At 40.8% G+C, this 13,406-nt stretch overlaps 1 protein-coding gene across 5 annotated transcripts in view; it reads left to right on the top strand.

Annotated features, from left to right (window-relative positions):
* The window catches only part of RBMS3 (RNA binding motif single stranded interacting protein 3), a 724,729-nt gene that overhangs the window by 448,374 nt on the left and 262,949 nt on the right, over window positions 1–13,406 (top strand). For all 5 annotated transcript variants that reach the window (XM_030009264.2, XM_030009261.2, XM_030009262.1 and 2 more), the window contains one exon: window positions 9,851–9,942. In XM_030009264.2, the coding sequence (XP_029865124.1) occupies window positions 9,851–9,942 (92 nt within the window). The remainder of the gene's footprint in view (window positions 1–9,850; window positions 9,943–13,406) is intronic.

Below are 13,406 nucleotides of genomic sequence, written 5' to 3'. Positions count from 1 at the left end.
TCTTCCATAGGTACCGTACACTTGAAGTAGAGCTCCCATTGATATTCTGTTTTGTCCATGCCCATCCATAAATGCCTGCTGGAGTGCCATGCCAGATACCAAACCTGAAAGGTGCATGAGAGTATTAATGTTCATTTCTAACTAGGCCATAGGAGCGCTGGGGTTAGTCTCATAGCTTCTTAGGTTATATACTCTTTTGGTGAACAGCTGGTGGATAACTTGCTTAGCTTTGGGTAAACTGAGGTCCCGTATTTAGAAGAGAAAATTGCTTGTCTACACAGGCGCTGGGAGCTTTCGGAGATAATGGCTGAATGATTTTTTTCTAAACTGTTTCTGTACACCAGGTTTTTTACTCAAGTCACTCAGCTCTAAAATAAGTGATGGACAAATCTCAAGAGATTTGGTTTCATATCTTACCCAAACATTATCCAAGCTAAGTAAAGCTCTGGAGTCTGCATAACTGAGCATGAAACCTCAGAAGAACAGACTTTCTCATGAGAGTGTCAGTGTTTCCTGCCGGCTGGAAATACCAAGAAAATAGTCTTTCTTGTGGTATTTTGGAACTTCAGCATCTGGACATTGCTGTAATCAGAGAGGAAAATGAATATGAAAAATAATTGTTTAAAAAGAGAACACTTTTTCAGGTTTGGGTGTGAGGTTCCTTTCAAGTTTTTCATTAAATCTATTAATCGATATCGTAACTCTGTATCTAAAGTAGGAGATCTTAATCTGAAACTGCAAGTTCTGGCTATTTTGTTCTGGGTATTGCAAAATATTATCACTTGTTAGTCACCGGGTATTCCTTCAGTCAAGGGAAGAAACTGCTATTGTATCCTTCCCTCCCTTTTATGTAAATATGTAACGAAGCACTGCTCTTGAAGTACTTGTTTTTTGGGAGAACGTTCTGCTTTCTTCAATCACTGCTTCAAGTGTGAAACTTAGCTCAGCTGCAGAGCCACAATGAATGTCTCACGCTAAACAAGACTAGCAAAAATAATGTTAATGATTACATTATATAACTAATACACCCATAAGAAATGTTATGGTACTAAATAACTGCAATATGAAATCATATGTTGGTTTATATGGAAATTGTAGATGTGAGCTATTCCTGTATTTAAAAATAGAGTTAATCTTCATTTTGGATTTTGACAGTGAATCAATGGACTTGCAGAGAGAGTAACTTCAAAAGTTAAAGATGGAAAAGTGTGTTTATCTCTTGTCCTTCTGCCACTGCAAGATTTACAATATGCTCTCTTCGTTATTCAGTCCATATTTAGTAATTTGAGCAATGAGTTTTCCATCATTGGCTTTGTATGATTAATCCAAGTTCGTGCTGTTAGCAGAATACCAGGAAATATTTCTCAACTTCCCTTTTGGTTTATTTTCACCAACATTTTCGTTCTTTGACAGGTCCTCATGAAGGCTTACATCTCGCTGTTTATGCTGGTTGTGTGCTGCAATTTGGTTGCCCATAGGTACTCACTCACATCTAGGGTCACTTTTAAGGCCTCAGACACTTGGCATATTGTTATGGATAATCCAACAGAGTTCTGCTGTTTGCAAAATCTGGATTTTTATGGCTATTTTTGTGCTCTTTCCAGAATTTTCTCCAGTTTGCCAGTCTTTGTGGTTCTGAATAGCCAGGAATGCAGTGTAAATGTTGAGAGAGGGTAGTGAAGTGCAATATCATTTTCTTGATAGGTGTATTTGCTAAATTTGTACTGCTCACCCCTCTCCCCCTTGCTGTTGCAACCATATTTGACAGAGAGCTTTTGTCAGTTTTGAGGTCTGCTTCTGTTCTTTCAGAGAGTATGGTTTTGGAAGGATTACCTTCCAGAAAAATACACATACATATGAGTATACATATAGTTAGTTACTTATTGTATAAGTACTTCTTTCCCACATACCAAAATTTTATAGGTTTCTTTGTACTGTTACCTTTACTTATTGGAGGTTGCAAAAATGTTTCAATTTAGTAACATTTCAAAATATAAGAAGAGATCATCGTGAGTTCCATACTTCAGTTTTGCATGTAAATATTATCATTAATTAGTTGTGCAGTTAATAATAACCTGCATTCATATACACTCTGTTTAAATCAAAGTAATTGAATGTTCAAATTAAGAATGTGTTTGCAAACAGATGTCTAAAAATTGTTTGTTAGTTACCTACAGTGCTGTTTTTCTCTGGTTCTGTTGTTATAAAGGGGATTCAAATAATGCAAGAGGCAAAAGAAATCACTGCAGAAACATAATCAAAGTGACAGTTTTGTGCCGTATTTCCATATCAAGCTAAAGCAAACAAAAAAATTCAGCTGTATATGCATACTTAACGATGTAGGTGTGTCTCTGGGGAGTGATCTGTAATGAAGGGACTATCTTTTCTTTCTCTCATTTAAGACTCTCAATTTCCAATTATTTTTCTAACTATATATTAGCTGTTTTAATTAAAAGGTGATGATTCACCACTTTCTAGCTACCGAGAAAATTTTTTATAAAGTAGAGGTTTAAAATTAGTAATAATGTAGACTATTTTACTATTACTCTGAGCATTTGGAGCTGTAGGAATATTTTAGCACAATTTGAACAATGAAAGAAAAAGCAGTTTTCAGTAATTTTGTGTTCAAGGGTGATTCAACCTCTTTGCTTGCTAACTTTAATTTTCCAAGGCTTATAAGACTTTAATTTGATTCTTTATCTGAGCATAAAACAATGTCTGAAAATTGTGTAGTAAATTACTGGATAATCACTTCTTTGTGGACTACCTGATTGTCAGAATGAATACTGCCTTTTAAGAGACACTCTAAATAAGTGCTGGGCAAAAGTGAACTTTACAACTCAAAGTGACATATGTTCTCATGAAGTCCAAGTGGTTTTATCTAAGCGTGAGGGAGAAATGTCCCACTGATTATTATGTACTTGCTTAAATGTGTATATATGTTAGTGTTTGTGTAAAAACTTTGTGCTGGTGTCTTCAAATATATGCATATATGTATACAGATATGTATGGAGGTGACAACATAAAGTTAAAAAAAGATACCTGTGATAAATATATTTTATTTCATGGTTTCTCAATTCAACAGGTAATTTTGACTGCTGCCTATTCCCTAGGCTGGTATTCCTCTCCGTCATCACAGCCCCTTTTGGGAGTGATTTTCAATTTCCAATCTCTAAGCAACGTTAACAAAAACATTAATGAAAAAAAGCAAGCACTCTCTTAAAATTACTTTATCCTCCTTTTTGCCCAAGCAGCCCCTCCACCTCTTGAAGACCCAACATGTATGATATGCTCAGTCTTGTCTGTTCTGGATTTCAGATCTGATATATTGAATTCTAGATGGCCAGAAACAAGGACTGGGAACTTCCTTACATTAAAAAGATGTTGTATCCCAGCGGGAAGGAGAGTTCCAGGTGGTCTGGTACATCAGACCTAGAAAAACAGGTTTAGGTATAACAGAATTGCTGTAATTACACATAAGCAAATTTGGGGTTATCTTTAAAAAAAAAAAAAAATTCTCCACTATTATGTAATTTTATACAAAATTTACACAAATTTTATGTTGCCAAAAAAAGCCATTGTGCCAAAGTCAAACTCTCCAAGGTGGGAAAATGACAGAGCTGGAGTCCCTCCTTTGCTGCAGCTTCCCTCAAACTCCCATGTTAGCTGCTAGTACAGAGGGACCTGCAGGAGTGAAGGTTGCATGGTACAGCTGTCAGTCAGCATTTCCCGTCTGTCAGGCTGGATGTGTTCTATCGACAGAAAGATGTTAGCTTACAGAAACAAAGCATTAAAGCTTTTGATGAAGTGAGTTTGTTGACATGAGTGGAACCAGAAGAGCTCCTCAGTGTGTGTGAGCTCCCCATCAGTATATTTAGGTGCTTTTTTTTTTTTTTTTTTTAAATAACAAGATTAGTTACCCAGGCACACTAATTGGATTAACATACAGACTCCATGCCAGTCTCCTGGCTGGATACATCAGCTGTCCTGTCTCCTGTCTGTGTGTGTGTGTGGCGGGGGGGAGGAGTTGGAAAATACAAGTACTAGTTGACTTGAATTCAAGTGATTTAAAGCAGCACCTGGTCAGAGGTCAGACGTGATGTTTGGCCTTGTGGCAGAGTGAAGCTGAGAGCTCACCAGCCCCAGCTTATCTTCCCTTGTTCATCATGGCTCCTCCTTTCTCAAGCTTTTGCAGAGCTCCAGCTCAGCAACATGCCAAGGCGCTCCGCTCCTCACTTCTGGGATGGCACACTTCTCCTGCTCTTTTTTTTTTCTTTTATTTTCACCTGGGTTGTTAGGACAGAGCTGGGATGGGTGCAGAGCAGTGGCTGGCTGCATGGGCTGGTGGGGCTGCATGGGTCCTCGGTGGTCGTGGGACCGTGGGTGAGCCAGTTCAGGGGGCAGCGCCAGCAGGAGTGAGGGACCTGCAGTGAGGACCTGGAGGCATGCAGTCGGGGCAAGGAGGGCAGAGCCACGCAGGTGTAGGTTATGGATTAGTTCAGCAGCCACGATGGCTCCCTTTCCGATGGCATCAGCAATGATGTCTGCCAACGGAGAGTCTTCCATGCAAAAGAGCGCTGTGGTGTGCTACCTGTAAGTACTAATTGGGAGACCAAACTTCCAGGATACCCTGAAACCTCTGTTCCCATTTGCTTCCAGTAACTAATGCCACCTTCAGCAGCAGCAGAGGAGCTGCCTCAGTTCTCCAAAAAGGCAGCCGAGCCCTCGCTCCCGTCACTACGTGAGTGGAGCTCCCCGGAGGCGGACGGCGAAGCCCACGTGCGCAAGTGGGAGCTCGCCTTTGCTGTGTGTCACTGCTCCAGCACTTTGCGATAATTGTGGGAACCGCAAGTGGCAGGCAGTCCCTTAAATTATTTGGCATTACCCTTAAGTACCCGATCAGTCAGGGCAATTCAGTTTGATGTCTAAGAGCTCTACACACCTGCAATTACTTAAATCCACAAAATTGCACCCACAGGTATCTGCAGGCACAAAAATGTTGGCATAAAATTAGAGGCCGTTTCCTAAAACCTGTGCCTAAATTTTGATGATATACTATATGAGGGGTTGTTATTTTGAAATGGATTTGCGGAAAGCAATTGAAAATCTCCAGGCATCCCATCTGTGTTTAAAGTAACAACAATAACAAAACTTTAAATTAGCATAGGAGATTTAAGACATTTCAGGAAAGCATTGATTAAATCTGCCAATGAAATGAACGTGTTTGGCGAGTGACCTAATTAGTGTATACTTGGTTCTTTTTCACTGCACGGCTTACCACTAATTGCTGTTCTGCTGGTCTTCTCTTGACAAGTAAGGAAAAACAAGGATGAGGGATTTGTTGAGGAAATAGTGACATTCAGTTTTAATTCATTTGAACCTGCTGCCAAGCTTAATTATGGAACTGAGAAACTGAGACCAGGAGGCCCCCAGCCGTTTAGGTTATAGGAGACAGAGATGTTTAGTGTCTGCCAGTGTATTTGGGTAGCACTTATTGCAGCTAGCTATAAACCTGTCCTTGCTGATGCTTAGCTGTTTTCTCTCCCTCACAGGTACAAACCTACTGATTTTATTCCTTAAATTTAATTATTTAGCTCTAATGGCGTCAGGCCAAAACAAAATTACAGGCATTTTATTTCTTAGAGGAAACGTTTAACAATTAATCTAGATAGTCTTGTCTTGGTTTTGTGTGTGTGTGTGTTTGCATGTACAAACTAGTAATATGTCATTCTGTAAAAAAACTTCAAGATCCTGGAATACTTGTTGTAGCATTGGAGTGCCGAAGTCACCCTCAGTGTAAGTACACTTGAGCTGAGGGGCTCATGTCAGTGATAAATTCAATTCCCGTCTCTTGAAGCAGCAGAAGATAATGCAGCTTTCCCTATTTGCGTTTGGAGCTCTTAAAGGAAAAAGGCAGGCTGCTTCATGAAAAAAGGGGAAATAGTTTTGGTTTTGGTTTCCTGTGGTGGTGATGGATTCTTGTGTGCAGAGTCTGAAGGTCCTGGTTTAGAATCTGAGTGCATTTTTCATGATGTTCTGCACAAAAACTGGGTGTGTGTGGGGGAGGTATAATCCATTGACCAGAATGTTTATGAGGCACTGCACACACACAAAAAAACCAAAAGGAAAAAAAAAAAAAGCTGTGGAATTTGAGGCTAGCAGTCGGTGGGGCTGGTGGGGCTTGCACTTGTTTTTAAAAGAGGAAAAAGAAATGTAGATGTTTTCTTAGAGCAGCAGCATCCCATTGGCAGACCCTGGTCTGAATCCCTCCCAGGGGATGCTTCCAGCCAGCCTGCTGCCGTTTCCCAGGAGGAGCCAGGGAAGAGTTAGCTGAGCCGGGATGGGTGCTGGGCAGCCAAACCTGCCCGTGCTGCACCTGCCAGGGGCAGCCGCAGCAGCCTGGCTCTGCCGGCGGGGCCGGCGGGGAGCACAGCCTACGTGTGCTTCAGCCACAGCCTGGGCAGGAGGGAAGGACTCTCGGCACAGGGGGCTTGGGGATTCATTTATGCAATGAGGAGAGCTGGAGGGGATGTTCCAAGACCCAGCTTTAGCTTCTGTGGGGACTAAACTTGATCTACTCTGAAAAGTATATAAAACCAACAGAACAACCCCCCCCAAAACCCAAAGAAAAAAGCCAGTGCTACTTTGTTAGTTCCTGAGACCCCAAAAATGAAGTGAGATTATAAACAAATGAAATATGTTAGTGTAGGTCACCAACATAGGCTATAAACCTCTACATGGAAGAACGTAAACTATAAAAAAGGCAGCATGCCTGGTTTTCTGTTATATAGCATTGCAGGGTTCTTGTAAGGATACTTGAATGCTGAAACAGCCTGGGAACTTGGCTCCCCTTGCGGCAGATTGATGTTCTTTGGATGGATTTTCAGCCATGGAGTGATTTTGTCCTGATGTTCTGTGTGTGGTGGAGAGATGTGTCGGGAGCAGGGAGGGCCAGAAAAAGATACTTGGAATGAAAATGAACTTGAGGGAAGGGAAAAGAGCAGCTTTGCAGTAAGGCTGGGAGTAGTAATACTAGAATGCATAATGGGCAGCTAAAGATGCAAGGTTTTTTTGTCTTGAGACTGACTGGATCTCTGATGTGGTTATATAGTTCCTTATACCCATTGAATAAATGTTTAGAAGATATTGATGGGTTTAGATATTATGGACTGATGTTAATCTTCAATAATTCACTATGTTAGGTATACCTAATCTCTATAATACAACACCGGAATATTCTTAGACGTTCTGGTTTATATTTACAAGCAGTGCTAGCTTACATGTGAATACTTACTGTGCTGTCTAGAAAGTCATAGGAAAAAACATTTCCCTTCTGTTATTGCATACATGAATCCTGCACTCTACACTGATGACAAATATAAAAATATAACTCTATTATCTGTTTTTAATGCCAATATTAAAACTTATTTTTGCACTTTCACCTCCTAGTTTTTAGGCATGAACATGGTGAGAAATAAAAAAAAAATTAGTCTCCTGAGAAGAGCACCTTGCTATCCTAAAAAATCATTTGCTCTGTGTTTGATCCAAGCTGTCCCATGACTTCCCGAGGTATTTCAGGTGTCCTACTTGGCAGCTCTGGCTTCTTGTCAGGATCTCTCATCTAGCAAGATGGAAGCTGCATCTAATTGTATCTCCCCCTTCCTCCTAGAAGCTGCTTTCCCAAAGGGCAAAGGCATTGGAGAAATCCAGGGAGGACTCTTGCTCTCTTGTAGCATGTTTTTTCATTCAAAGCAGCATCAGCTTTACTGCTGCTCTGCAGTAAGGAGAGATAACACTGCAAAGCAAAATACATTGTAGAACAAGCTGATTTAAATATGACATGCTCAGTAGCAGTAAAAAGGGGTAATGAAATGGGGGAATCTGAGCAGGTAAAACAGGCCCACCTCCCCAAGTTGACCAAACTCCAGTGCACTTCTTCCTTGTGGTGTTCATTATATCTGCTGTCCCAATGTACAGTTGTTCTAGGCTTTCCCTCAATTTGTAGTAATGCCCTACCAAAAATTCACCCAAAACAAAAAAAAACCCCAGAAAACTGAGGGAAGAAAAGAACAGAAAGGTTCAGATCTTGACTTTGTTATCAAAATAGCGCTTCTTATACTCTTTAGAGTAAGTCAGCATCAGCAGTTTCTTTAACAATTTTGGCTGTTTCTTTTTTCTTATTTCTGTTTTGTTTTCATAAAACTTTGAGAATGAGTTTTAAGCCAAGAAAACAAAAAAATCCATGCGTGCAAAATTCTGTCATCATTGGACCCCTGCATCGAGTAATGCATACATACCAAAACAATAATAAAGAGATGTTTATAACTTGGGGGCAAGGTGATCACAAGCAGGCACTCTTGTACCTAGATTTGGTGCAGAGAGGAAGGCAATAAGGCCTCCCAGGAGCAGGAAGGAAGGCTGGCAAAAGAAATAAAAATGGATACGGCAGGAAAGCATATCTGTGGTTGCCTCCTGTATGATGTGTATTGACCTAGTAAATGGAGATGTCTGCAAAGGAGCTGCTATGCTATAAATATGCTTGTGCTAATATTATTAAAGCTTTCAGAGAGTTCAGTTTCATCCACATGGCTTTCCAGGGAGATGCCAAAGAGGTGGCCGTTGGCCACAGCTTGTCTGAGCAGCACGTGCCTACCTGTGCTGTAATTGCTTAATAAGATATAGGCTGTGGTTTTCCCTGGATGGATTGTGAAATATATGCAGCTGTCTAAATAGGTGCTTGGTGAGATTTTTAAGTCTTCATAACTCTGCTGAAATCTTTATGAGCAAGACACTTGAATGCTGTCGAAGATCAGAGATAGCTCAATGCTTAGAAGTTGTGAAAAGTCCATTCCTTGTCCTCTTTGCCCTCCTTTGTATCTTTAAGAAAATAAAAATACTTCCAGAGTTGTTGATATCCAGGTGGGGCTTAACAGCACTGGTCTTGTTTGAACATACCAGTCTTGCTGATAAAGGAAGAAACAATGGAGATGGAAGAAGAGAAGATAGGAAGTGACTGGCTGATTAATAAACTAAACTAATGCAAATACTGGCAGTAGGAAAGCCATTTAGAAGCCAATGATTATCCCTTGCCAATCCCTAAGATCTAACCTCACTAAGCTGCTGTTCAGATGATACTCTGAAGCCATTCCTGGTAGAGACCTGGCCCTTGTTCCAGCAGAGAGGGCAGTGAGATAAAAGGGATGTGGTTTAACCAGGCTGTGACTTTATTATCTTACCATCTTCTAGAACTATCTGGCAGTCACTTGTAGAGCACAGGTTGCGATTTTTCCCTTAATGGCTCCCACTTGCTGGAAGGCGGTGCTCCCTGCCCCTACACAGGTGGCCCCAGTCTGCCACAGAGACTTGCTACCCTCTTCTTCTGAAGCTTAGTCCTCATACAGGTTCAAGGGACAGGGAAAGGGTGGTGTTTTCTCACTTAGCCAGCCGTTGCAAGCTGTAGCTTTGTATCCCAGGGAGGCCCATACTGCTGCTTCCTCTTGTAGAAGAGATGGGGCAAGAATCCAGAGCACAAGAGCTCCACAGGCGTGTGCCCTTCTCCTTCCAGGGACCTATTATCTATCAGGAGAGGCAAAGAGCTACCTTCTCTCCCCCTCTACTGCATGCCTTCCTGCACTTTGAAGCTTCAGGTCATTGCATTTCCTTAAACCCCACCAGGTTCAGGAGTGAAAGGTGTGAGAAATAGAGGTCTGATGGCTGGTGGTGGTGGCAGTGCTACTGGAAGACTATGAGAGAATGGAAAGGGTTTCCTTCTTTATAAAAATAAAATATTTACCTATCCACATACACATGGATAATAATAAAAATGTTTATTTATCTGTTTATTTTTCAGGTTACGGTTTTGTAGATTTTGACAGTCCAGCAGCAGCACAGAAAGCAGTAGCATCTCTCAAAGCAAATGGCGTGCAGGCACAGATGGCAAAGGTAAGAACCACCATGTTATTACAGGATTATCTGAGCTGTTGGGTTAAATTTCCAAGAGTTTGTTTTGCTCCTGTTTTTCTTAAGGTTTTGGATTGCTTATTCCAATGGGGTTTTTGTCCTTTGGGTCCAGCGCCTTATTCATCCTATGGTTTGTGTTCTTGAGAGCTGTGTCTCATGTGACGGGTTCTGCTCTGATATTCACTCTCTGCCTATCTCTCTGGAGAGGGTTGTAAGATGGAGAGTGCTGGAGTGGCAGAGCAGTTGGAAAAGCCTTTGTGCTGATTGCAGTGTGAAAGAGTTGCCTTTTCCTCACCTCAGAGTTATCTTCATTTGGTTCCTTTGCCTTGGAATAGTTACTCTTTTCTGATGTGCCTGGTGGGCTTCTCTGAAGGAGTGATTGACTGAACATCAGGAAAGTTTGTTTGATCTGCCTCAGTTTGGCTTCTGTCTTTTTATTTTGAGGACATAAATGGAAGTGTAGCAGGTTGCTGAAAGAATAGTTCCTGGAGGTTGTCTGGAAGTGACTGGCATCTGTTGTTCAGAGAGGCTGCAGGAGCCATGCTGTACATCTTGTAGTAAGTGCAGTGAGCTCAGCTACTCTGGTCCTGGAATTGTCCTTTGTCCCCAAGCAAAGGGGCTGACAAGGAGTCAGGGGTTGTAGTAAATGACCGTCATGTGCTCCAGCTGCTGCCTTTCTGAAGGCATAATCATGTGTCTTTGGGCTTTAGACTGTGTCGGTCAGCAAAAATAGCTGTTGCTTTGTACTTTAAAAATGCCTTGCCCTAGAATCACAAAAAGCCCTTAATATTGCCTGACATAGTCTCTGCAGAAATGATGCCGGCCTAGAACCTCAAACAGTAAAAACAAACAGGTAATTACAAAAACAGAGGCAAATCAACTAATAAACAATCACCACATTTGAAGATTCCCATTTAAAGGAATGGTGGTGACTTAAACCTTTGTTTTTCAACAATGTCATGCTGAAAACATTTTTTTTTTTTTTTTAATGAAAAAACTTTGGTGGTACATGAGGTTCTTTTGCCTTCTACTGAATTACACTCACTGTGCCTTAAAGTAACTGGATGTCATCCATGTATTTCTATTTAACAGTGACCCACAATGCAAGCTGTGCTGTTTTATTGGCTCTTAGTTTTTATTGACATGTGGTGATAAAAAATATTTGCTTCAAATGGGTAAAAGATGGCAAGCTTAAGAATGTGAACACCTACTAAGGATTGTGCTATTTTATTTCTCAGATATACTGCATCTCCTTGTTAAAATATAGGCAATTTGACACATTAGTCAAGCTGTGAAAAAGAAACTAAAGACAGAAGATATGTTTTGTCCTACTGGTTGATATCAAATAGCCACTTCTGGGGAGGAATAAATCTCTAACTACATAAATCTGTAAAACTGTAGATTTAAAGTTAGAGATTTAAAGATAGGATTGAAAGATAAATCTATATTTGGTGTTTTTGTGATTCAGAACAATGAATAATTTCAGCACTTACATGCGTGGGAATACCAAAACAGAAGGTGCCTCAAAATACTATGTTTTGGATTATCCAATATTTTGAGGACTAAAGGCAAAGTTTGATGCTTTCAGAGTTGGAAGGACTGTACAAGCCACTGAGGTTTGTTTTCTGGGGCATCTGTGGCGGGAGTAGTTTTTTGCCCTGCATGATTTTGAGGTGGCTGGTGTGTACACATTTGTTTGCCTAAGGCTGACTATATTTTTATTACTTAGCCATGGTGCCTGGAATCCCGGATAGGTTCTTTTTAGTGTGTTTGGTAGTTCAAGATAAATATACAATTGACTTTTCCTATCGCTGAAAAAAATCAAAGTATTCAGAAAAATGGGGATTCAAAGGAAATTGAGATGACTACACAAAGTACCTCATATTGCTGAGAAGGCAGGAGCCTGGGAAAGCAAATCTATCTGGAGAAATGTGTTAGTTCTTGCACATGTTGGAAGCCAAGTTGCATAACAGGACTGAAAGACACTGTTACCTGCCAGTGTCTGAATTAACAGTGAGGGCTTAGAAGAGGTTTGAAGAAAGAGGCAGAAGAATTTAACCTCCACTTCTGGAAGTTTATCCAGAGCAGGTTTTTTTTTGTTTGTTTGTTTGTTTGTTTTGGTTTGGTTTGGTTTGTTTTGGGTTTGGGTTTTTTTTGGTTTTGTTTTTTTTTTTTTTTTTTTTTTTCAAAAACTGCTTTAATTAGTGGTGAATGGTGGCTATCAAATGAAATCAAAGAAAAAAGAGTAAGTGTGAAGAAATTACCCAAACCTTTTACATGCCATACCTTTAAAAAATAGTGTCCTGTATCTTTTGTTCTGCATTGTAAAGCAGTGAAACTGCCCTGTGTAGGGGCCCAGGAGAATACTGTAACCTGTGTTCAGCGAATGTCAAAAACCTCAGTCCAGTCGTAGATGCTTTTGAATAAAGGTGAAAGAGGCATCGGCCAACTTTTGCTATGCACTGGCCTTCTCCAGTAGCAAGAGAAAGTATACTGAAGTGTCGGTAGAGTCTGTGATGTTTTCCTGGAGAAAAATCTTGCTCGGAAAGAGAAGTTCTTTCTCAGTTTTAACACAATATAATTTTTCTTATAGAAATCCAGGAATCTTCTTTGAAAAACAAAAAGCAGAACTGAACCCCCACCCATGTTGGCTAGCAGAAGTATCTTGTGGATACTTGAGTAAAATATACTCATTTTATCGATGCCTAAATACAGCCACCTCCCTCATTTTTATAGCATTTGGACACCTTTTTGGCTGATTTTGTTTGAGTGCTGCCTCTGAAGAAGGTTAAACTCTGGTGGTTCGATGCTCCAAGTCCCATTGCTGTTGGAAAACTTGTTCTGTTGAGCCTAATACACCCCGTAACCCTACGCAGGGAAAAATATCATTAAACACGTTTGAATCTCTCTTTTTGTTCTCTTGGATGCTGTTCAGCCTAGTGTAAAGTAGTCAGGAGAGGATTCGGCTGAGGGAGAGGAACAGCAGCAGTATTATGCCTGTAGAGGTAGTGGTGGCAGCTCGGTGGTGAGGTCTCACGGGTCCACAGACAGCTGCCCGCTTGGAGGGACAAGGACCCTCACAGCCTCCCACCCACATGAGATCTGTGGGAGGCTCTTTCTTGTATGTGTGTGTGTTGTCACCTTGCCTCTCTAGCATTTCCCTGACACAGGTACCTGAAATAGAAGTTTTGACTACTGCTAATGTTCTATGTCCAATGAAGTTCATCTAAGTTGTCCATTGTTTTCAAAAGTGCTTATTAAGAATTTGATTTATCGAGAAGAATTAATGCTATGGAGCTGCTGAGTGATGGTTTCTCAGCTGGCCTGTGTCCTGGTTTCAGCTGGGATAGAGTTAATTGTCTTCCTAGTAGCTGGTACTGTGTTATGTTTTGAGTTCAGTATGCGAAGTATGTTGATAACACTGATGTTTTCAGTTGTTGCTAAGT

This window comes from Aquila chrysaetos, chromosome 3 (assembly GCF_900496995.4).
Source record: "Aquila chrysaetos chrysaetos chromosome 3, bAquChr1.4, whole genome shotgun sequence".
In the NCBI taxonomy this organism is placed as follows: domain Eukaryota; kingdom Metazoa; phylum Chordata; class Aves; order Accipitriformes; family Accipitridae; genus Aquila; species Aquila chrysaetos.
The sequence above is the reverse complement of the archived record's forward strand: the minus strand, read 5'-3'. Positions and strand labels throughout refer to the sequence as shown.